Source organism: Dendropsophus ebraccatus, chromosome 2 (assembly GCF_027789765.1).
Source record: "Dendropsophus ebraccatus isolate aDenEbr1 chromosome 2, aDenEbr1.pat, whole genome shotgun sequence".
In the NCBI taxonomy this organism is placed as follows: Eukaryota; Metazoa; Chordata; class Amphibia; order Anura; family Hylidae; genus Dendropsophus; species Dendropsophus ebraccatus.
In genome coordinates, this window is record NC_091455.1 from 50,237,614 (window position 1) to 50,262,047 (window position 24,434).

The 24,434-nt window shown below is 42.0% G+C and overlaps 2 protein-coding genes across 10 annotated transcripts in view; both read right to left on the reverse strand.

The window, feature by feature from the left end:
• The window catches only part of MCMDC2 (minichromosome maintenance domain containing 2), a 40,783-nt gene extending 32,238 nt beyond the window's left edge, over window positions 1-8,545 (reverse strand). For 4 of the 6 annotated variants that reach the window (XM_069959988.1, XM_069959986.1, XM_069959982.1 and 1 more), the window contains exons 1-2: window positions 7,648-8,204; window positions 209-339 (exon numbers count right to left, since the gene is read on the reverse strand). In XM_069959988.1, coding sequence (XP_069816089.1) covers window positions 209-339; window positions 7,648-7,753 — 237 coding nt within the window. In that variant the 5' untranslated portion in view covers window positions 7,754-8,204. Of the gene's footprint in view, window positions 1-208; window positions 340-1,337; window positions 1,415-7,647; window positions 8,205-8,504 lie in introns of those variants that run through there. The other 2 variants (XM_069959987.1, XM_069959983.1) reach the window with 2 other exon arrangements.
• A 1,924-nt stretch (window positions 8,546-10,469) lies between these two features.
• Window positions 10,470-24,434, reverse strand: part of SGK3 (serum/glucocorticoid regulated kinase family member 3) — a 56,054-nt gene continuing 42,089 nt past the window's right edge. For all 4 annotated transcript variants that reach the window (XM_069957511.1, XM_069957508.1, XM_069957509.1 and 1 more), the window contains 7 exons: window positions 21,258-21,370; window positions 21,130-21,166; window positions 20,303-20,389; window positions 16,687-16,782; window positions 15,391-15,546; window positions 14,469-14,558; window positions 10,470-14,379 (listed from right to left, as the gene is read on the reverse strand). In XM_069957511.1, coding sequence (XP_069813612.1) covers window positions 14,209-14,379; window positions 14,469-14,558; window positions 15,391-15,546; window positions 16,687-16,782; window positions 20,303-20,389; window positions 21,130-21,166; window positions 21,258-21,370 — 750 coding nt within the window. In that variant the 3' untranslated portion in view covers window positions 10,470-14,208. The remainder of the gene's footprint in view (window positions 14,380-14,468; window positions 14,559-15,390; window positions 15,547-16,686; window positions 16,783-20,302; window positions 20,390-21,129; window positions 21,167-21,257; window positions 21,371-24,434) is intronic.

A 24,434-nucleotide genomic window follows, 5' to 3' on the forward strand; every position in this document is an offset into this window, starting at 1 on the left:
GCTGTGTCAGTTCAGTAGCATTGTGCTTTAGCTGTTTTGGAACTGTATTATAATGAATTATGATGCAGGGAGTCCTATAAGAGGTAAAGCATTCAGTCCGGGATATACTTCCAGCTTAAGGACTGTATATCACCTGTATATCATGGACGTGTTAATGCAGTCTAAATTCAACAAAGCACCTGAAGTTTTAGGGATCTGTGAAACATACCGTCTGGAAGATCGCAGCAGCCCTCACTGGCTCGTGTAATATGTAGTTTCCAAGAGTAGCATTCAGCTCAGTGATATCCATGGGGTTGACAGAGATTACGAACCGGTAGACGGCATAACTCTGACCTGATTCTACAGTGAAACAATCATGAGTTAGTCTTTCAGTTTAGTGACAAGTAAAAACCTTTAGTTTCTTAGTTTTTCTAATGTATTGACCCCGAAGAGGAAAGGACATCAGCGCTCTGCATGCAGATGTGGGGCCCATACCGAAAAACAGGCCCCTTTCCGGTTCTGCTTGAGAGTGCCACACGTCTAACCTCTCAGGCTGGAGTACATTTCCTTTTTTTTGCCAACATTAGGGCACCTATGGAGACATCCTTGTGCAGGATATTAAGATAGGGACAAAACCACCTGGAATTGTCTCTGCAGCGACCAGACAGCAGCATCATGGCCATACACCTGTGTGCACTACTCAAATTCCTTTCAAGTCTTTAAAATGATTTTTTGGGTAGTAGATCGGGGTTGTCTAAATCAAAATTGGGGGGGGGGGGGGGATTTGTTTTAGGTGAAAGAGAGGCCTATCAAAGACGGCAGTCTCTACCCTACTCAGGGCTTCATACTTTTTCATACTAAAGTCTCTTAGCAGCTAAAACATGGTGATGCTGGGGTTTTACCTGATGCCTTGTGATGGAAGTGGATGTGATAGATATTACATTTTCATTGGCAATAATTGCCAGCAAAAATTTCTTTGCTCTTCCTTCGGCAGTTCTCCTCTCACTGTGATAGGACTCAGCTTTGATTTTGTGACATGGATAAGCACAAGTACTCCTAGTAAAGTGGCAAATACACTAGACACAAGATACGATTAACCCCAAGGATGCCTAAAGTAACTACCTTCTGCATTGGACCACTAGTAATGGTTAAACTAACCCCATCCCTTCCCTAGACCACAGGGTATTGTCCCGTTCACCACATTAGATCACCAGGGATGTTTACATTAAAAAGGTACTCCAGCAAAAAGCTTTATAGTTATAAAACTTTGTAATATGCTTCAATTACCTATCTGCCCCCCTTCTCTACCTTTTGCCCCCTCAATCCCCCACCAAGATGTGAAGTAAACTCATTCTTACCTAATGACTGTTGACCCCAGGCTGCTCTGTAGCAGCCATTTTGTGACAATGATATCATCAAGAGGGAGTCGGGTCTAAGCCCTGTTAGGCCAGCCTCCCTTTGTCAGATGACTCAGGTTGCTCAGCTCTGATTGGCTGAACAAGCTGTAAGCCTTCTAACAGTTTTACAGAGTCAGTTAGACATCAGTGACAAGACATCAGGAGACAAAGTGCATCATGGGAAAGCCCAAACCAGGAAGTGAGAAAAAAAATGAAGCCATCAACTGGAGCCTCAGGGACCTGCGAACAGCGGGAAATTCAAAAGGAGACAGACTCAGGAGGGATGGTAAATGCAAAAACTATGTTTGATTGATTGATTGTTGTTTTTTTTTTATCAGCGCCGGAGTACCCCTTTAACCCCTTCACTGCCCTAAACCAGCAGTAAATCTAGAACTGACCTCACCTTCATTAGTACAAATGCATGGCAAAAAAAGGGTTTATTCTTAATTCATCTCCAAAACTGTGATGGTACTGCAACTAAGCCACAACAGAACTGCAACATGTGAATGCGCCCTAAACCCTTTGTTTTTGTTGACAATAATAACATGTGTATGTTAACCCCTAGACGACCCTGGACGTACAGTTATGCCATGGAAGTCTGTCACCAGACGACCCTGGGCATAAGGGTAGGTTCACATTGAGGAATTCTCGCGGATAAACTCCATGGAATTCCGCCTGGCTGTACGCGCTCACAGAGGCGCGCCTTTCCGACGGCTCCATAGACACCATTCTATGGGCCGGCTGATTCCACATTCCGCCGAAAGAACTGACATGTCAATTCTTTCGGCAGAATGCGGAATCAGCCGGCCCATAGAATGGTGTCTACGGAGCCGGCGAAAAGGCACATGGCCGCGAGCGCGTACAGCCAATGGAATTCCGCAGAATTTATCCTGGGTGTTTCTCTTGCTATGAAGCGCGCTCCGAAGCGGAGCGAGCTTCATAGGAGGTAGGTGCCGGCTGCAGTGAGCAGCCGGCACCTCACCGTTAATGACAGGCTGCAGCGATGACTGTGGGGGTCCCAATCGTTGGACCGGACCGCCGGAGGTCTCTCACCTTCCTCCCTGCGGTCCGATTGGCGATCTGCTTACTGAGCCTGCACAGGCAGGCTCAATGAGCAGATCGCCTATCACACTGATCAATGCTATGCCTATGGCATAGCAATGATCAGTGTAGAAATCAAACTAATGTATGTAAAAGTCCCCCAAAGGGACTTAAAATGTGTAAAAAAAAAAAAAAGTTAAAATCACTATTACACTACCCCAAAGCTCCTCCCCCAATAAAAGTTTAAATCACCCCCCTTTCCCATTTTATAAATAAAACATATAAAAATAAATAAAGAAATAAACATATAATATACCGTGGCGTGTGTAATTGTCCGATCTATTAAAATATAATACACGAAAAGAGGGAAAAAGGTGCGTGGATTACCGATTTGATGTTACATTATATATTAAAAAAAATTAATAAAAAGTGATCAACATATCCAATCTTCACAAATATGGTATTAATAAAAACTAGAGATCATGGCGGAAAAAATGACACCCCATACAGCCCCATAGGTGAAAAAATTAAACTGTTATAAGTGTCACAATAGACCCATTTTATTAATAATTAACTGCCAAAAAAAGGATTTCATTAAAATATATATATTACATTAGAGAATCTGTGTAACCTGCATATGGTTGTGTTCGGACTAACCTATAGAGTAATGATATCTTGTCGCTTTTACCATATAGTGCACTACGTAGACACAGGAACCCCCCAAACGTTACCATATTGCATTCTTTTTTACGATTTCACCAATTTATATCTTTATAAATAATAATTTGGGGATTCCGTCATACATGTTATGGTAAAATGAAAGATGCCATTACAAAGTACAACTATTCCTGTAAAAAACAAGCACTTACATGGCCCTGTAGATAGAAAACTGAAAGTGCTAGAGCTCTTAGAAGCGGAGGAGGAAAAAACGAAAACACTAAAATCTAAATTTGTGCGGTTTACTGGGTCATTTTGGGCCTGGTCCTCAAAGGGTTAAAACATTAGAAACACAGACGTGTGTATTTTAGCAGAACAACCACAGTAACAGCAGTAATACCGGGAGCAAAGCATCTCAATATAGCTATACACTATTCTAGTCTTTGGGGTAAGCCTCCATGGTGCCTTATAATATTTAACACAAGTCTTGAATTAGGCACAAAAAGTGATTTTACATTGTGATGTTGTCTGATATGTAACTGGATTGGAAACAATTGGAAGAATAGAAGAAAAAAATATATATATTGCACGTCATTGTCAGAATTAAAAAAAAATATTTTATTTAATTTTTAAGTTTATCTATTTGGAAAAAGCAATTTAGGCTAGATTGGATGCAAATATTTATCCAGATTTATTGCAAAACAATCATCATTGCAGTTTTCACATTGGCCACTAGATGTCAGTTGAACATCCATTAAACATATTCAAGCTCTAAAAGTGAGTTTAAGGGGTTATGCGACTCTTATCCGAAACTTTTTATATGTTGCTGCCCTATTATAAAACATAACAAATGTCTTATCCTTAACTTTCCGTGCTCCCCCAGTGTCCTCCTGTGGCGTCTCCCCCATGTGGTAATCCAAGGACGCTAGGTAGTATTAGCTGGGGCTAGATGTTGCAGTACAGCTGCAGCACTTGTCAGGGGGCCTGAGTGGTATATACCCTCACAGGGTCCCAGACAAACGCCTGTTTAAAAGTTGTAGGTATAGTCCCTGGTATTCCCTGTAGTTTTTTAGGGAGTGGATAGTAGATGAATCACTTACCCCAGGATAACTTAACCATTCAAATACTTTACTAAAACAGTTCTTAAAGTGACAGTACAGTTCAATACTTTTGCACAAGTTTATAGTAAGGGGATAGTAATCTTTGAAATACTTGAAGATAGTTTTGAATAGGTTATACTTGAGTGAACTCCACAGTGAAATCCACTGCAATTGCCGGTACTGTCATTTTGTATGGGTTCACATAATGGCAGCGGAGTTTTCATTCTGCTGCGAGTATGTAAAGCCCCGTCCCTCTAAACCTGGCCCTGCCTGGAGAATACGTTACCCATTCGTGCTCTGGCTTTCTGTGGCTCCCTGGTGTCCTGCCGCAGCCACTGATTGGCTGAATAGGACGTCAGGGAGCCAGGGCTACAGAAGCAGGCTGGAGCGTGGACAGGTAAAGTATTCATTGGGCAGGGCTGGGTTAAAGGGAGACGGGGCAGCGGAATGAGCCTATACAAAGGCGCCTATACACCTTCAATAGCTGACAGTCGAATGATTATTTGGCCAACAGTTATCACTCCTGTCCTCTCCATACACATGAGCTGTCATCCCCAGATAGCTCAGCTTATTCCCCCTGAAAACAAAAGGGTTGGACAGTAGAAACTAAGCAAACCCTACCCCTATCTCCACCAACATCATCTGTTGGTGGTGACAAGGGAGGCCCCCATAAACATTATACCGTCGGACAGTGGAAGATTTGGCTGACCTAAGTATAAAGTGTATGGGGGGCTTTAAGTACCTTCTAGGTTTTCATGTTTATCCCGCTCCCAAATTTAGAGCTGCTATGGGGTACCAGGTGTCCAACCTCAGAGAGAGGTAGGGCTCAGAGCAAGCTCTTCCCTACTCTATATGGCGTATTGGCACCAGTCAAACAAATTGTACAAAAACAAAGAAAAATTAAAAAAAATGTAGTACAGAATAATAAAAAGGGAAGGCAATAATAAAACCTGTGAAAGGATATTCTGAAAACGTGATCTATTGGGGGGTCCTTGAGAATGGTGTTTGGGAAACACATATTAGTCTTTGTTGGCAGCAATAATGCCCCATCTGCCGTCCCTTCGAGGAATGCGCTGCTACCAGACACCTCCAGCTCAGCTTAAATTCTCAGTATGTAAACCACGTACAATATGCCCAGTTTTAGCTTACCCAAAAAGCTGGCTTTGGAGGCCAGCAATGCTGTACACTAGCACATTAGATTGTCCCTTTTTCTGCTCAGCGGCATCCTCCAACCCTACTCATCATAAACAGGGGCGTAACTAGAAATGTCTGGGCCCCATAGCAAACTTTTGATTGGGCCCCCCTTCCTTCCCGACTGACCCTAAGCTGTCCACCTGGTGCTGAAAATTATGACAGTTTAGGAGGCCCAGTATATTGCAGGAGCAGACAATGGGGCCCCCCTGATGTGGTGGGCCCTATAGCAACCGCTATGACTGCTATAGTGGTAGTTACGCCCCTGATCGTAAACTAGCTAGTGCTATAGGAAGTGAGAGAACTGTCTTTGCCTGCAATATGTAATTACGTTGTTATGTGTTAATTTTACACATATTTATCAGTAAGCACTCACTTTATTTGTGGCGACAAGACACAGGTATACTGTGTGCATCTCTCTCACGTATGATCCATTCCTTCTGAGGTCCAGTCATAAATAATTCCTTCCAGAAATGTGTATATAGGGGTTGTGCTAATATATAAAGGGAATCTGTCAGCTCCCGGGCCCTACCTAAGGTGCTGACAGTGTGCTGTAGCTGGCAGCCCCCAGTGAGCATAGTGTCTTTTTGGTAATTTTCCATGCAGTGGATTATGTACAATCTTATGTCACAGAGCAGATGTTCGTACTACACTTGACATGCATCCTCCTCCCTCTTCATAAATAATCAATGCTGCCCGGCCTCCTGCTCGATCAGTCCTCTGTAGGCAGTTTATGTCTGAAAGAAACACTCAGGTATAATGGAATCTCTTCTCCCTAATGTGTTGGAGCTGTGGTCTAGGGGTAACTCACCTGTCTAGAGACCTGCCAGCACTTCATTCTCTTGTTTGAATCTCCTGATGGAAATTAAATAGAGGTCTTTTTTTCCTCATTATTATATCATTTTTAAGGCTATGTTCACACACAGTATTATTGCTCAGTATTTTGCAACCAAAACCAGGAGTGGATTGAAAACACAGAAAGGCTTTGTTCTCACACTGTTGAAATTGAGCGGATGGCCGTTAATTAATTGCTATTAAATTAAGTAATTATTTGCTATTAAATGGCAGTCATCCACTCAATTTCAACAGTGTGTGAACATAGCCTGTGTTTTCAATCCACTTCTGGTTTTGGTTGCAAAATACTGACCAAAATACTGTGTGTGAACATAACCTTAAAAATGATACTGTAATGAGAACCCCCCCCCCCCCCCCCCTCCCTCTATTTCATTTCCATCAGGGGATTTGAACCAGAAAATGAACTGCTGGCAGGTCTCTAGACAGGTGAGTAACCTCTAGACCACAGATTCAACACATTAGGGAGAAGAGATTCAATTATACCTGAGTGTTTCTGATCTGCAATCTGACAGCTGAGCGAGCAGGAGGCCGGGCAACATTGATTATTCATGAAGAGGGAGGAGGATGCATGTCAAGTGTGGCACGAACAACAGTTCTGTGACATAAGATTGTACATAATCCGCTGCACGGAAAATTACCAAAGAGGCACCATGCTCACTGGGGGTCGTCAGCTACAGCACACTGTTAGCACCTTAGGTAGGGCCCAGGAGCTGACAGATTCCCTTTAAGTTTTTTTGTAAGTCTGCATAGCTGGCAGTCTTTTGTAGCGCTGGACGACAACTTTAACAGCAGCATCTAGGGAGTAAATGGCTGGGATTAGAATCTCAGCAGGCGTCACCTACAGTTACAAGCTGGTACCCGCCATGTGTGGTGCAGACTCCATTTCATACACTGTCACCTGACATTTGACAACCGTGTCAGACTGTTAAACCTTACAGAGACTAGAAATGTGCGAACTTACAGTAACTTCGGGTTAATGCAAACCTGACTGCTTGGCATTTAAAGCCTGCAGCCGGGAGAATATGGATGCACCCCTGCGGCTGCCTGCAAAACATAAATACAGCCAAAGGTCGCCTAAGGCTGCTCCAGGCTGCAGGATTCAAATGCTGACCGTTTGGGTTCATGCCAACCTGAACTTCCTGTAAGTTTGCTCATGTCTAGTTTCTGTCATTTGTGTCACCTCATAACCGGCATACTCTACAGCTACATTCAGCCTCTGTACTGTGTAAGTCAGGGGCACTTTTTGGCAATACATGATAAATGTGCTGCAAATCCTGCAGTCTGCTTCCTGCACAATGCTTATGTACTGTAGTATGTAAGTAGTATGAATCACCATTATCAGAATTCCATAAATAAATATAAACCAATGAATGGATTTTTGCTAAGATGGATGACAAAACCAATGTTAACAGCTGCCATTAATATACCATTATACTTCTTGCAGTCCTCTATAAACTTCTTTAGTCCTCTGCTCCTGTCCATATAGATGAGAGCGGCTTCCCTCATGGGGTAGAAGGTTGGAGTGCAGCTCATGTCTATCCACAGTGGTCTTGTCACACACAGCCAGTCCTGTCACACACTCAGTCCTCTCACACACAGGGGTCCTCTCACACAGGGAGTCCTGTCTCACACAGTCCTGTCACACAGTAGTCCTCTCACACACTCAGTCCTGTGACACACAGCAGTCCTCTCACACACTCAGTCCTCTGACACACAGCAGTCCTCTCACATACAGCGGTTCTCTCACATACAGCGGTCCTGTGACACACAGCAGTCCTCTCACACACTCAGTCCTCTGACACACAGCAGTCCTCTCACACACTCAGTCCTCTGACACACAGCAGTCCTCTCACACACTCAGTCCTCTGACACACAGCAGTCCTCTCACACACTCAGTCCTCTGACACACAGCAGTCCTCTCACACAGCGGTCCTCTCACATACTCAGTCCTGTCACACAGCCAGTTCTGTCACACACAGCCAGTTCTGTCACACACAGCCAGTTCTGTCACACACAGCAGTCCTCTCACACAGCGGGTCCTGTCACACACAGCGGTCCTCTCACACAGTCAGTCCTGTCACACACAGCGGTCCTCTCAATCTGTCAGTCCTTTCTCAAAAACATAATTTAGTGTTGTCACTTTCACATAATGAGCTCATATAAACCTTAGTCCTGTGACAAGTTCCCAGAGCCCAGTCCTGTCATATACACAATGAAATTCTGTCACCTTCATACAATCATGTCCAGTCCTGTTACAAACTAAGGGCTCAACCTTGTCACAAACCTGCAGGTTATTGTTGTCACTACCTTAGCGTTCAGTCCTGTCACAAACACAGAAATACAAAATAAATTCCTATTATAAACACAAAGCCTGTTTTATGCAAAAGAGTGCAGCTCTGTCACAGAAACCCAGCGCAGGCCTAACAATGCCACAGAGCCTGATCGTCTCACACAGTGCAGGCCTAACAATGCCACAGAGCCTGATCGTTACACACAGTGCAGGCCTAACAATGCCACAGAGCCTGATCCTCACACACAGTGCAGGGCTATCATTTCCACAGAGCCCGATACTCACACACACGCACACACACACACACAGTGCAGGGCTATCATTCCCACAGAGGCCAATCCTCACACAGTACAGGGATATCATTCCCACAGAGCCTGATCCTCACACACAGTGCAGGGCTATCATTCCCACAGAAGCCGATCCTCACTTACAGTGCAGGGATATCATTCCCACAGAGCCTGATCCTCACACACAGTGCAGGGCTATCATTCCCATAGAAGCCGATCCTCACTCACAGTGCAGGGATATCATTCCCACAGAGCCTGATCCTCACACACAGTGCAGGGCTATCATTCCCACAGAAGCCGATCCTCACAGTGCAGGGATATCATTCCCACAGAGCCTGATCCTCACACACAGTACAGGGCTATCATTCCCACAGAAGCCGATCCTCACTTACAGTGCAGGGATATCATTCCCACAGAAGCCGATCCTCACTTACAGTGCAGGGATATCATTCCCACAGAGCCTGATCCTCACACACAGTGCAGGGCTATCATTCCCACAGAAGCTGATCCTCACTTACAGTGCAGGGATATCATTCCCACAGAAGCCGATCCTCACTTACAGTGCAGGGATATCATTCCCACAGAGCCTGATCCTCACACACAGTGCAGGGCTATCATTCCCACAGAAGCCGATCCTCACTCACAGTGCAGGGATATAATTCCCACAGAGCCTGATCCTCACACACGGTGCAGGGCTATCATTTCCACAGAGCCCGATCCTCACACACAGTGCAGGGATATCATTCCCACAGAGCCTGATCCTCACACACAGTGCAGGGCTATCATTCCCACAGAAGCCGATCCTCACACACAGTGCAGGGATATCATTCCCACAGAGCCCGATCCTCACACACAGTGCAGGGATATCATTCCCTCAGAGCCCGATCCTCACACACAGTGCAGGGCTATCATTCCCACAGGGCCCAATCATCACACACAGTGCAGGGCTATCTTTGCCACAGGGCCCAGTCCATACACAGAGGACTGGGCTTTGTGACTGATAGAACAGGTCCTGTCCCATCCATACAACACAGTCCTGTCACATTCACACACAGCCCAGTCATCAATATTATGTGTAATACCCAAGGATGTGCACTTTGATACAACAGATGAAAACAGACTAGACGACAACTAAAGGGACATTTACTTTACAAATGTTAATTGACTGATCTAATTTTTGTGCAGACCCAAAAATCTGTGATAGGCGGCCATGCATCTCCTTAGTACACAACGCATGTACTGCCGGCAATGATGGAAGTAAATGTCTACCGAAACAAACATTTGGGCGACCATTTGCTGCCAATTATCGAGACATCTAAAGGTCTCTTTTTACAAGCACCCATCGACTTGTATCACCGAAGCTGAATGTGCATGTATATGGGTAGCTGTCCGATATGGCTGACACATACCTAATGTATATGGCCAGCCTAAAGTTAACACTTAAAGGGGTTATCGGAAGAGAAGAAAAAGCCCAACCTAGAGTATTGGTTGCAATGTGCCTCCGTCCCCTCTCATTTTAGAAGGTATATTTCCAAGACGGTCAGAGGAAAGAAGTGGAGCTCCGGGGGACAGAACAAGTGGGACCTTTTCTGTCCCTCCCCCAAAACAAAAAACCTTTAATAGCATCATAGAAGGAACGTCAATTCCCATACATAATAAACAACCACAGCCATTTGTAGTTTAACACTGTTATTTACTAAAGTTTCTCGCATTATAAAAAATTACTCTTAACAAAAGAAACATTATGATTTATGGCTCTGTTACAAAATAGATTTTGCATCGTAAAAATAAGGCACACAATTCTTACACTTAGCTATCTACTTTAGCTTTCTTTCCAGTTTTTCATACGGTTATGTAGTACACAGAGGGCATATCCTTACAGTTATGATGATAGGGCTACATTGGAGATATCTGGCATAACTTGAAAAAACTAACTCCTAATTGCAAAGATGAAAAGATGAGATGGTGGAGTGTACGCGCCAACCATTGTTCATTGCCAAATACAATTACATTGGCTCACAACTGAATTGTTCAAGCATAACGTAGTCATGAAAGTCTCATGACATTCAGATTCATTACGAGACCTTATCAAGGTGATGTTGCCAAACCATGGCCATAATGTATTTCATTACAGGATCAGATTCTCTTATCTAATGGCATACACAAGTAGACAATACAGTGCAGCTTTTATATTATGAGTTTGCTTTTCTGTATTGTACTTGATTCTGTATTGTACTGTGATTATCCAAATCATTGAAAGAGGTGTATCTAGAATGAACTTGATAAGGTAAAGTCCTACCTAGAGATGAGTGATCCTCGAGTATGCTCGGATTCGTCGGAACCAGAGATGAGCGAACCTCGAGCATGCTCGAGTCGATCCGAACCCGAACTTTCAGCATTTGATTAGCGGTGGCTGCTGAAAATGGATAAAGCCCTAAGGCTATGTGGAAATCATGGATATAGTCATTGGCTGTATCCATGTTTTCCAGACAACCTTAGAGCTTTATCCAAGTTCAGAAGGCCCAGCTAATCAAATACCGAAAGTTCGGGTTCGGATCGACTCGAACCCAAACCCGGTTCGCTCATCTCTAGTCAGAACCCAAACACTCTTTGCATTTGATTAGCGATGGCTGATGAAGTTGGATGCAGCCCTAGGGAGTCGTGGAAAACATGCTTACAGCCATATGCCTGTCGATGTATCCACGTTTTTCAGGAAGCCTTAGCGCTACATCCAACTTCTTCAACCACTGGTAATCAAATGCAGATAGTTTGGGTTACAACGAACTCAAGTGTTCTCGAGGGTCTTTAGTCTTCCTAGTCTGACTTTAGTTGCACTGGTGAGATGAAAGTGTATGTTTGGTCACTACTCACTTTAATGCATAGGAACAGATTAATTTCAAAGGAAATTGTCAGTTTAAGAAAAACCACCTCTTTACTAGGGAATCAAGACATATCACCCATCAAACTATCTTCTATTTGATTTAAAGTGTAGGAAATCCCATCTTCTATAATGAAAAAGACTAATCATTTCTTCTTTTCCCCACTGGCCTTCACAGGAAGAGAGTAAGAAAAAGTGCAGTTTCCATATTGATGCATGTGCAAAATCACTGCCCCGACACACCAGGAAACATGGCTGCACTAGTCTGATGAAGGGTTGTGAACCCGAAACGTTGCACTCTTCAATACGGCAATCGTTTTGCACATGCATCAAATAAACTGCACATTTGTTTATCTATGTTTTCCCAGCCTCCCTAGATCTGCATCCAACTTCTTCTGTCAGTATTCAAATGCCGAGGGATTCGACTCGATCATCTCTAATCATAGTGCTGACCCTTCTTCTATTTTATACCAGGGGTCGGCAGCCTGTCACCTGGGTCTGACACCCAATACAGCTGTATGAATGAAACAGTTCACCTCTCACAGTAAGGTTTATCCTATGGATTAATAGTGCCAAGTGTTGGGTCTCTAGAACAGTGATTTTCTTACACATATCAATTTGTATCTCTTTCCAGTCAAAACCAGGAGTGGATGATTCATCTGAAAAGGAGCAATCAATTTAATGGGGTTGTCTAGGATTATAAAAATACTGCTACACCTTAGGTTGTGGTGCTCAAGCGCAGTTCCATGGGTCTGAACTGCATTACTGAATACAGTCCAAGGACAGGTGTGAAACGGTTTCAGAAAGACAGACTTGCTAGTTTATTCCTGCACAACCCATTTAAGCTTTTGTTGTGTCAACAGTGACTAAAGAAAAGAAGAAAGCAAAACGTGTATTATGATACACCATGTAAACAATGTATCATGAAGTGTGATAGGAAAATAATAGGCATAAGGATAATAAGCATGAGCTGAAAGGTGAACATACACTGTAAGGGACCTTTGTATATGTCACAGTTGACCAATATTGTAATAATGGAGGAAGTGGGGCTTGCACAGCAGCCATAATATGTCTTTTTAAAGAAGGTTAACAAATATTTTAGGAAATGAATGGAATGTATCTGATAGCACTGCCCTGTTGCCAGCAAAACACCCTTTATACAGTGATGACAAATTCCTTTAAAAGGTGGAAGGGAAATCTGTTTTCAGGGTTAAGCTTGAAAATATTTTTCTGGGTAACATGGAAAAAAAGCTCTGCAGGTCAATAGCCACTGGCATTGGTGATTATCAAATGAGACCATCATGGTATCATCATTGTCTTACAAAGTCTAGGCAGACATTGGACGTGGGTTGTTCCGGACTAAAGCACCGTTTACCTATCATTAGGCCAGGCCTTAAATAATAAATTGTGGAGTTCTGAGTCTCTGCACCTTGCATAGGTCAGCTATTTAAAGGGGCCAGAATACACTGTATATGTATATACCATTTTTTATTAGCTCCATACTTTTAGTAGCAGCTGTGTATACTATTACAGATGACTACAGCTTAGTCCTATTGAAGTAAATGGGGTGGAGGTGTAATTCTAGGCAAAGCCACAAGTAGACGAATGGAGCTGTGCCTGGTAAACAATAAATTGGTCAGAGCCCCTTCAAACAGCAGATTAAAAGGGATTGCAAGAATCGGACTGTTAATCTGTTATTCATGGCTTATCCCAAGGATAAGTAATCATGTCCTAAGTCCTGAGGAATCCATCGAAGGGTGAACCGCAGCCCAGTGATGTCACTAGCTATTACAGAAAGTTGGGTTCTGTTTTTTTTTTTTTTTTTTTTAACATTGGATCAGCCAAATAAATGGGCGCTTTGTCATTAAGGCATCAGGTCTAAAAGGGTATATTCATCTTTACTTCATGAAGACAGTTCAGACGAATGCACGGGCAGGTTCTCATCCTCTGGGCTCCTCAGATGCATTGCTGTTGAGCACTATACACTTTCTGCTTAACTCAGAATTCCCGTATCCCGAAGATATGTTGAGAGCACCCCCCAAGGAAACCAGTGGGTATGTAATGGTTCCACATTGGCTACTGTCACCAAACTGGGATACTTAAATATCAGGTTGTTTTAGGGTCCAGTTTTCTGCACTGAAGTGTTAATATATCTTTATAGTGGGTTACACTCTGTTTTTCTTATACAGATCTCTTGTATAGATATACATTGAAAATATGCTGTAGCAGCTGGTTTCCTGCAATTACCACTAGAGGGAGCATAGGAGCCTACTGCATACTGTGTTGTAGTAGAGATCAGTGTATGCAGTAAGCTGGGGCTGCAGGCGGCTAGTATATTGTATTTTACATCATTTGTTTTTGGTGCAGTACCATAGTCCCTTCCTTCTGCCAGTTGGTGGGCATGGTCTTAGCTCATGGACTGCAAACAATGCCATCTTCAGGTATGTATTAAGAAATAAAGGTGCACATGTTCTCTATCCTGCAAGGATATAATTCATTTAAGCCTAGACAGAATATATTTCAAGTTCATTTTCTAAAAAGAAAAGTCATCAGAAGGTGGCGCGTAGGAAAAGCCAACAAAAGCATCATCTGCTTCTTCAACGCTGGCATTCACAATAGAATAGTCTGACGATACACAGACAGAATCTGGAACCATTGCATCTGTAAATTCTGTGTCAAAATTTGAGATATCATCTGGGCCATCCTGGAAAAAAAAAAAGAAAAACTTTAACAGAATGTGAAATCAAACCTGTTTTTAGTCCATTACTGTTATAGTAAAACATATGCACTTACCACATGAGGATCATAGGGTGGAGGGATGTTCTTTTCAACCAGATCTGTCCAGTTTATGGATGAGAAAAACGGATGATACTTAATTTCATGCTATAAAGTCAAGAAGAAGAAAGAGGTTATTCTGTGCCAGTGATAAAAGGGGAAATATTTTTTTCTTAGTGTTGAACCGTGATTAAATTACAGAACAAAGGACAAGGAAGTTACAATTATTCATACATTGACAGCCTGGAACAAAGTCATACCAGGAAATATATATTCAAAGTATTGAGCTATTGTTTAAGGGTTATTGTTACAAGCTCAAGAAACATAGAAGACTTACAGCAGAAAAGAACACATGACCCGGCTACCTTGCCCTTATAGTATTTCCTATACGAAGAATACTATGTAATTGTACCTAAAATGTTTCCCCCTTATATCTAGTTATTGTCTTGTCTGGAATAGTTGAGAATCTCTGCAATCACTGAAAAAAAAATCAACTAAGAAAGTGATGTAGAGAAACTGTATGTAATATGTGTAATATATCCTGTCTGCTCACACACTGTTCTCCATCTAAAAAGATTATCTTTTAGTATTACCTAAACTAGTGCTCAATTGAAAGTTCCTCTTTTAGGATTTGGAATGAATAGTTTAAGTTCCTTAAGACTCTGTTGCTGGGGTGTCTTTAGAAGGGGAATAAGGAAGTGATCTACAAAGTGGCTTCTAGTTCACATTTCTCATGAAGCAGCAAATGACTGATCACAGTATTGAGGCTGGAAGAACACGGGGAGCTCATTCCAGATACAGAACCCTCTACTGTTCATGCACAGAATTGGGACAGGAAACTGCTCCTGAGTGTGGTGCAACAACATAGCAGGCAAGATGCAATACCAGTTGACTGCAAGAATTCACAGGATATGTTTAAATAAATATGTGCACCACTTACAAAGTCATTCTTTGATCCAAGTCTCTGCTTTGGATCCTTTTCTAGAAGCTCTTCCAAGATTGAGGATGCTGTAATACTTATATCAGGCCTAGTAACCAGGGGTTTGTGCAGAATGTTTTCATACATGGTGGCAGTGTCACGACTGTAAAATGGAGGCTGCAAAAGAAAAAAAAATCATAACCATATATAATACTAGGGATTTACATTCAAAATCACACATGCAGACCAATACAAATGTAGTAGAAGAGCTGTCATCCCATTAAAGGGAGAACATAAGCTGCGTTATGACTGTCATCTTCATGTAATTCTCACTAAACTTTTAGTTTCTCTATAGCAGTAGTCAGAGTAAGGTCACCTAGATGATATACACAGATTTTCTGATCTATCCATAATATTACAAGTGATTGTTATATAATATAATTGAATGTATTATGTACTGTATATGTTTTGTTCTAGGATCAGCATATTTTATTTATTTATTTTTCCCTTAATTCAGCATTGAGGTATATTCACACTGAGGAATAGGCAAGGAATTAAAGAGGAAAGTTTTCTGGTTGAAATTTGAGTTGGAATTGGAATTTGAATTGGAATAGGAATCTCTCGAGCGGAATCCGCCAATTCTTTGGGTGGAAAGTGCATCTGCGGTGTAAATTTGTGTGAACAACAGAGCGGAAATCCCATTGAACACAATAGGACATTGCTCTGTACATATTTTACTGATAGAATTTCAAGCGGAATATGTGTAAAATTAAGCACAGATTCAGCTTGAAATTCCTCGCCTATTCCTCAGTGTGAACATTCCCTTAAATGGGTTGTCCAGTGCTACAAAAACATGGCTACTTTTTTTCAGAGACAACACGACTCTTGTCTCCAGGTCAGGTGCGGTTTGCAATTAAGCTCCATTCACTTCAATGGAACTGAGCAGCAAAACCCCGCCCAAGCTGGAAACGAGAGTGGGGCTGTCTCTGGAAGAAAGTGACCATGTTTTTGTAGCGCTGGATAACTCCTTTAATGTGTCCAGGGCCAGTGTGATAATTCCTCCAAACTACAATTACATTTAGAATCAGTTCTTGAGAGAATCAGCATTATCCGCTATCCATAGTGAAGAATTTCCTTGTGATCTCTGTTTACATTGACATAGCCCAATGCACAGGTATGAGATTATTATCCTATATACTTCTTCCCTTTCAAAGGTTATGTGCACTCTGGGTGCCCAAAAACATAAAAAAGAAAAAGGGACTATAAGGTTTTACAGCATTACTCATATAAAAATAGTGAATAAAAATAAAAGCTTACCAGGCCATGCAGCATTTCATATAGCACAGATCCAAGACACCACCAATCCACCGTGTTGTCATACGGCTGTTTCTTTATCACTTCTGGTGCTAAGTACTGAGAAAACAACACGTGCATTTACTACAATCTAATACAACCTAATAAAAGGGACTTTTTTAACTTACAGAGTAATGTGCTAAGTCAGCACGGACTTGGTCACATTATTACACATTAATCTTTACGTTTAGTATAGTGGGGGTTGGCAGCTTTTACATATTTGTTTTATATATTTGTAAGCACCTAAGTGTGAACCCAAGTGTTCTCTTCCTGCAATTGGGATCTGTATAAGTGCACAATCCCCAGGTTGTCTAATAATGTATAATGCCATCAGACAAGAGATTATCACATGGGATAACTAGCTTATCCATGGTGTCTGACCTCTGGGATATCCACTGATCAGAGGTTTATAGGATCTCCATACAGTACAATGCTAAGATCAGCAATTTTTGAAAGTCCCATAAAGAACAGTGGTCAAGCAAGTGCGCTGCTGATGCATTCACTTTAAGGCTATTTGACCTCTGTTCTTGTGATCTTTAGGGGCCCCAGCAGTCAGCTACTGTAGTTATCCTCTATGCTGTGGACTTTGAATCTTAAGATAACCCTTTTATGGGAAGCGTTAAGATCCTAATAAGTAACAATATGTTTTATACGCAGTTCCAATTACTGGATTTTTATGCAAAAAGTGGTCAGCCAGAACATCTGGGCATACAGGTACTTTAAAAGGCTTATCCGGGAGGGGAGGGGGGTGGGGGTGGCGTGGTTTAGCTACCGAGGGGAGAAGACGTGTTTCACCGAGCTCCTGCCTCGGCTTTCCTACAGCAACTAATACACCGATCAGATCCTGGATTTTTGCTCTGAGCTCTACATTCTTCCTCTCCTCCACTATAACTATCACATCGCGGAGAGCGACCGCGGCTGCCCGGTGAAGACAGCAATCCTCTCTCCCTATCGCAGCAGCTCTACAAAATGGCGCTGACTACCTCACGGCTCCCTTCACAGACTTTCTCACTACAGCGGCTGGACTGGTGTGGCAGGCCTCTCCAGCGACAGCTGATACCGCAGCACAACACCAGGAGCAAACCTCATTGACCCCCTCCAGGTCTCAACCACAGCACTCCTGAATGAGTGGAATATTCTGCATGGTCAGCGACGAGCCTCTATTTCTTCTTTGCCTGAGAGAAGAGGATCTTTTACCCAAGGATTTCCATGTTAGCCACACTATGCCTTGTCCACCTAGCGGCTTGCAGGCTTAGTGGAACGCTTGTACCTTATTCACCCTTACCTACCCCTTGGTTCTTACTGGAATCTGTGCCCCCCACCCCTAACTCATTTTCTGTCCTGAATTAGCTCTGTTTTTGTTAGGCGCTAGTCTGGTTGTTTGTCTGTCATTCTTGTTTACATTAACAATTGACTGCTGTACTGGTGTCTCCAACATAAGGTTAGTTATACACAGCGATAACCTCCCTCAGCGGCTTGCGCAATCCATAGCTATAACAGAGACCCTGCATATACATGCTAACCGCTCCACAGATCCCTGTCATCAGGTTATATGTGGTATTGATAATCAACTCCATTCACTTCAATGGAACTAAACTGCAAGACAAAAAGGGTGCCATTTCTTAATAAAGCTGACATTTTTCTAAGCCTGGAAAACCCCTTTAAGAAAAACGGACAAAGGAAGGTCCACAGCTATGTCGAGGATTGTGTTTGAATAATGATAATAACACATATAATTGGTAATGTTAGTAAAGAGGGCACCACCAAATATAAAAAATATATAGGGTGCTGTAATGCTAAATTCTAAATATGTACAACAAAAAGACAGAGAAGCACTATAATAGCACACCTATATGATGTCACAAAAATAATTTATTTTATTAAAGCACAGAATTACATAAAAACATTTAAAAACATACACTCATAGTACAGATCAAAATAAGCTGAACTATAGCCTCTGTCCAAAGCCGGCAGTGGTGTACTGCCTGTATCCCTAAATGGGGGAAACAATTAGGAAACTTGTGCATATAGGTATGGGAGAATATATGTGCTGGTATTATGTATAAATATTTATCAGCTCCCTTTTTCCTGTTTGCACAAAGTGCCCTAGTGCATAACAATATAACACGCCAAAGCGCCAAAGTATACAACCTGCACCAAGGAATGTAACCGGACAGATGACTGGAACACGCCCAACGCGTTGCGTCGCACAGTGCGACTTCGTCAGGGACTTCGTCAGGGTGTTTTTAAATGTTTTTATGTAATTCTGTGCTTTAATAAAATAAATTATTTTTGTGACATCATATAGGTGTGCTATTATAGTGCTTCTCTGTCTTTTTGTTGTAAATAACACATATAAAACATTATACAGATGGTAGGATCATCAATGGCTGACACACATACTGCATGTCCAACACCTGAGAAAAAGATACGTACAATATAATAGCAACATTTAAGAGTATTTGATTACAAACAACCTGATCTTCTAGTCAAAACAGTTTAATAAATAAACTTTTTAGGGTTCAGGAATAAGGCTGCAGGATGCATTTTAAAGGAGAAGTCTGTCGATTGGTACAATCCTGCAGCCTGCAGGGGGAGGGGGGAAATTGATTATGGAGGAACTTAGGAACTTACCTCTTCCCCATGCCCACGGTGAGGGGTGGGAGTGGCTTTGGGACCCCCACAGGGCTCTGGGATCTCTGGGGTGTCCACGTCATGACCCAGCTGATTGACTGGCTGCTCAGCGGCCAGTTCAGCAGCTGCGACAGGCATTTCACCATAATAACTCAGGGGGAAAAATACCTTTCGGCGAGGGTCCCGCGGCCACTCCCATTGTTCACCATGGGCAATCGCCGTACTTCTCCTTTAACAAATATAGTTATACACAAAGATGTTCATGCTGACAGTGGCTCCAGAATGCAAGAGAGAAGTGTAAAGTGCTGGGCTCCGTGCAGCCACATAGGGCACATTAGTTGCCCCTGCTGTTACCCCTAAGATGGTCTAAATCTTAAAAAACTGCTGCCAGTTCAAAAATGTCAAGTTCTCTGTACCACTTTGTAGGTTCTGCTGTCTTGATTAAAACAGTGAGAAATGGTAACTTTTATATGCATATTAGTCCCAAAAGTAAACTGGCCAGTAACTATCCTGTAGTTACAAGGGTGTACAAATCTAAGGTCGTCTCTTTAAGTGTCCTCTACCGAGGGTGACATCATCTCACAAAATCAAACCATGGAAAAAAGCAGCCATGGCTATATCTATGCACAGACATGGCCAAAGAGGTCATGCACCACGCTTCCAGAGGTAGTAAAGGGGAAAGCTTCAGCAAGGGTCCCAGCAAGCACTGGAACAGCAATAGGGAACGGGTAAGTATGGCATACTGTTATCTAACTTTACATTTGTCCAAAAAAAAACAGCACAAAAAAAAAAATCATACTGCATTTAATAAATTTCCATGCTACGGGGGTTTCACAAGAAGACACCTCATTCTGCATGTCCTCAAACGAACAGACCGTAGAATATTTAGACCTGAGTGGGGTCATAAGAGTAATTTATGTTACCCATTAGCAGTCCATAATCTTACCTCTGGAGTCCCACAAAAAGTTAATGTTTTGTCTGAATTTGAAATCCCTTCTTTACAAAGTCCAAAATCTGTTAAAACAATATGGCCCTGGAGAAGAAGAAAATAGAGTGTCAAAATGTGTGAACATACCCTAAGGGCCCTATTACACATAGCCATAATAGGCTGACCAGACCTAAAATCATTTGGTGTCGGATGCGAATTGCTACGTGTAACAGCTATGTGCGTCCAATAGCTAACGATTGAATAAACTGTTCATAAATTACCTCTCCACGAGCAGGGGCAGGAGAAGACCGAGAGCGTGGAGAGGTAATGTATGAACAGTTTAGAGCAAGGGCTGCATGGACATCGCTAATGTCTGTGCAGCCCTTGCTAAACAAAAATTGGCGTGTGTATTAGGCACAGTAAACACGTGCCAATCTAGCAGATCGGTGCTCCTTTCTATCATTGATTGGGCTGTCATTGGCCCATCTAATAAGACCCTAAGAGAGAGACCAGTGCACCATTTACCAAAGCTTAAAAATTCCCACAGTTGTATGGTAATGTAAACTCTTTTGCATATAAATCAGCAGGATAACTTGTGGTTATTGCCTTTTAGCCCACAAGGATGTAAAAGTGAGATGGGAATAAAAATGGTAAGCCATAGAGTTCCATGGCTCTTCATGCATTATAACTGGATCAAAACAGTCATGCAAACAGCAGTAAATATGAACAGAGCCTGAAACCGCAGGTATGTTTTTATCTGAAACAACCATTTATAGTCCCAAACAAGAATACATTAATTAAAAAAAAAAATAATAATAATAAATAAATAAATAAATATTAATTACCTTGGAGTCTAAGAGGATATTTTCTGGTTTTAGGTCTCTGGAAGTAAAAGAAATATTTTATTACAATCTTCTACCATTCTGAATATAACCTATAGCATTATTACAGGATACCTATACAAGAAACATACCTATATATGATCTGAATTGAGTGTAAGTATCCTAAAGCACAACTGATTTCTGCAGCATAAAAAAGTGCTCTCGGCTCCGCAAAATATCTTTCTCTTTGTAGATGGAAAAAAAGCTAGGAGAGAAATACATAAAATAGAATATAATATAAGAGACAGAGAAACATTTATATTTATTTACTTGAATACAACAACTATCATGGATTTAGAGTTCTACAGATATAAGATGTGGAATTAGTCATTGGCTGACCACATACATATTCATTACAGTTATCCCCATCTCATTGCTGAGCAATTGCTTTTAGAAGTTTGGAAAGTGGGTCATATAGCAGAAATAATTCAGGAATAAGTGTGTTGTGTACCGTATCAGGAAACACTGATAACAGAAAGGCAGTGTGATCTGCAACAAGCGTCACGGCACAGATCACATGACTTAAAATGTGCATAAAGTGCCAAAGATAAACTAACTTAACCTTGTGAGTTTAGCTGACCATAGACAGGACAATCTGCCTTAGATCCAACCGGGATACCTGTACTTTTTATAATGGATTGCTAGTTTTTATATAGCCATAAGCAACAAAATATCTATATACCACAGGTGGCAAAATATCTGCACCAGTGATATTTCCATATTACTGCCAAATAAATGTAATAATCACAGATTTGTCTGTAATAGAAAACAAAACCTAAAATAATTAAAAATAAAAACAAAAACAGACCACCAGTTTCAGCAAAAAAAGGTTTACATAAAGGGCATATTTCATGCTGTATATAATGGATTCTGCTCACATGGGAAGATTCTGGCATGACAACAATAATGCAATTTAGAGCGAAAGGGACAAAAACAAAATCACCAAGCCTAAGACGGTCAGATTTTTTTTTCTATGTTGTTTAAATAAATATAAATAGTTATAGACAGTCTATACAATACATGTAAATATATATCTTTTTAGCTTTGACTGTCCAGGCATGATGGGAGTTGTAGTTTTGCAACAGCTGGAGAGCCAAAGTGTCCTTCCCCTGCCATACACCTCAAATAACTTATGGCCCGACGATTGTTCAGCTAACTGTTCTCTCTCCTGTCCGACCTGTCCTCCCCATACATAGGAAGATTCAGCGCAGCCAAGCGTTCCTGAGTTCTCTATTGCAAGGGGAGTGTTAAACCACAGCCAGAGAACTCTGACTGTAGCTTATCTATCCCAGAACAAAGGGGCGGGGCAATGATCTTTCCTGATCCCTATAGCTACCGACATCTGTCGCTGGTCAGTCAGTTAACCCCATACACCCTATACATCCGAAAATGCTGCAAGCAGTGGGTACAGCAGGCTAAGGTACTGTATAGAATGGATTAGGGATCTTTAGACTACTAACAGAACATAAAGACTGTACTGCTCCAGCATATTAAGAGAAGAGTTGCACCACTTCTCTAAATTCTGAGGGCAGCCTGTTTTGTTTTTATAAACTGGCTCAGTTGCCCCTAGCAACCAGATTCCACCTTTCATTTTCCAAAGAGTCTGTGAGGAATGAAAAGTGGAATCTGATTGGTTGCTAGGGGCAACTGGGCCACTTTACACCATGTTTGATAAATCTCCCCCTATAGTCCCGTAGGGGATCAAACTATTAGCTAAGGCTTTCTATTAGGTTATAAGGCTATAGTATAAGGCTTTCCAACCTAATATTCATGGTTACCTTGCCCAAAGCCTAGCAGATCAGGGAAGATCCCACTGCTGTTAACCCTTTGCGTTTCTGCTTTCAGTACATACAGTAATATACAATGAAGATGTGCTGCCCTCCAGAGCTCAGAGTGATGGGACTTTCTCAGGCCTCCTAGTTAGGGACTCCCCATCAGATTACAAGGAACTGTGTAAACCAAACAACTCCTGTAATTCTATGTAATAGTATTCCATGTAATTATAATGTAATGTGACTTTCACTGTGTCACAAGGTTTGGTGGAACTAGATGAATGTAGGTTCTGTATACGTAACATTGCAAGCTACATTTATACTACAAGGAGTTCTATGGCTAACCTCCGCTGGGTAGAATTAGGGGTGGATATGCCTTGAGATATATAGCAGGGGTATATAAAAGAGGTATTGCCCTCAAACATAACTTCTTTTAAGTTGCTGCCTATGGTAAAACTTACAATTCCTTCCATACCTAATATTATGTGTTTAGTCTACTTCCCCCAGTTTTGAGTTGATGCTTTCTGCTGAAGACACTGTGTGTGAGCTTTTCTGTCCATCTCCCCTACCTCCTACTCCCTTCCGAGATGACTGATGTAAACAAGTCCCTGGCAGGCTTTATCTGCAACTTTGTAGCTTCTTTGTAATGCCGGGAGGGTTAATCGGAGCTCAAGTTGCTAATGGACTCACTGTTAATATTCTTCACGGCATTACAAAGTTGCTATAAAGTTGCAGATAAAGCCTGCCAGGGACTTGTTTACATCAGCTGCTTCGGAATGAAGGGACGAGGAGCAGGGAGGAGGGGGAGATGGGGAGAAAAGATCACACACAGCTTTTTTTGTGTCTCCAGCAGAAAGCAGCAGCTCAGAATTGGGGGAAGGAGACTGAATGGATAATAACAAGTATGGAGTGATTTGTTAGTCTCACCATGGGCATATGAAAAGTAATTTTTGATTGGAATGCCCTTTTAGAGGCATATTAGGAGACACCAAGAGCAGTACCATACATTAGATACAAAAACACAGGTATTACAAAACTCTGTTTCATGTACTTCCTAGAACTGAAAGAGGTTACCACAGTATGGAACAGAGAAGTTATCTGAGGAAGTGAAATTCTATATCCAATATCTTCCTCTTATAACTAAGCACATATGCCAGTGTGGTTCCTGACAGTACTCTGTGTCTAAGGTTCTGTTCACATTGCATCAGTCCCATTTCAGTGTATATACCTGTGGAGTCTACTAAGCACGGAGAGGTCTCCCAGCCTATAAGGTATAGGAAAAGGTTATGTGAACATAGCCTGACTCCATATCCAGCAAAACAGTGACTGTGATATGCAGGTGGACGTAAATTGGGGATCCTATCATGAGGCACATAGCCAGAGGTTGTAAGTTAGATGCCGCACCAGTGGTTGGGGGACCTTTACAGTTTACTTTATACACTATGGGGGTCGGCTGTAGGCTAGCACATGTTTTACAGCAAAAACAATATAGATCTT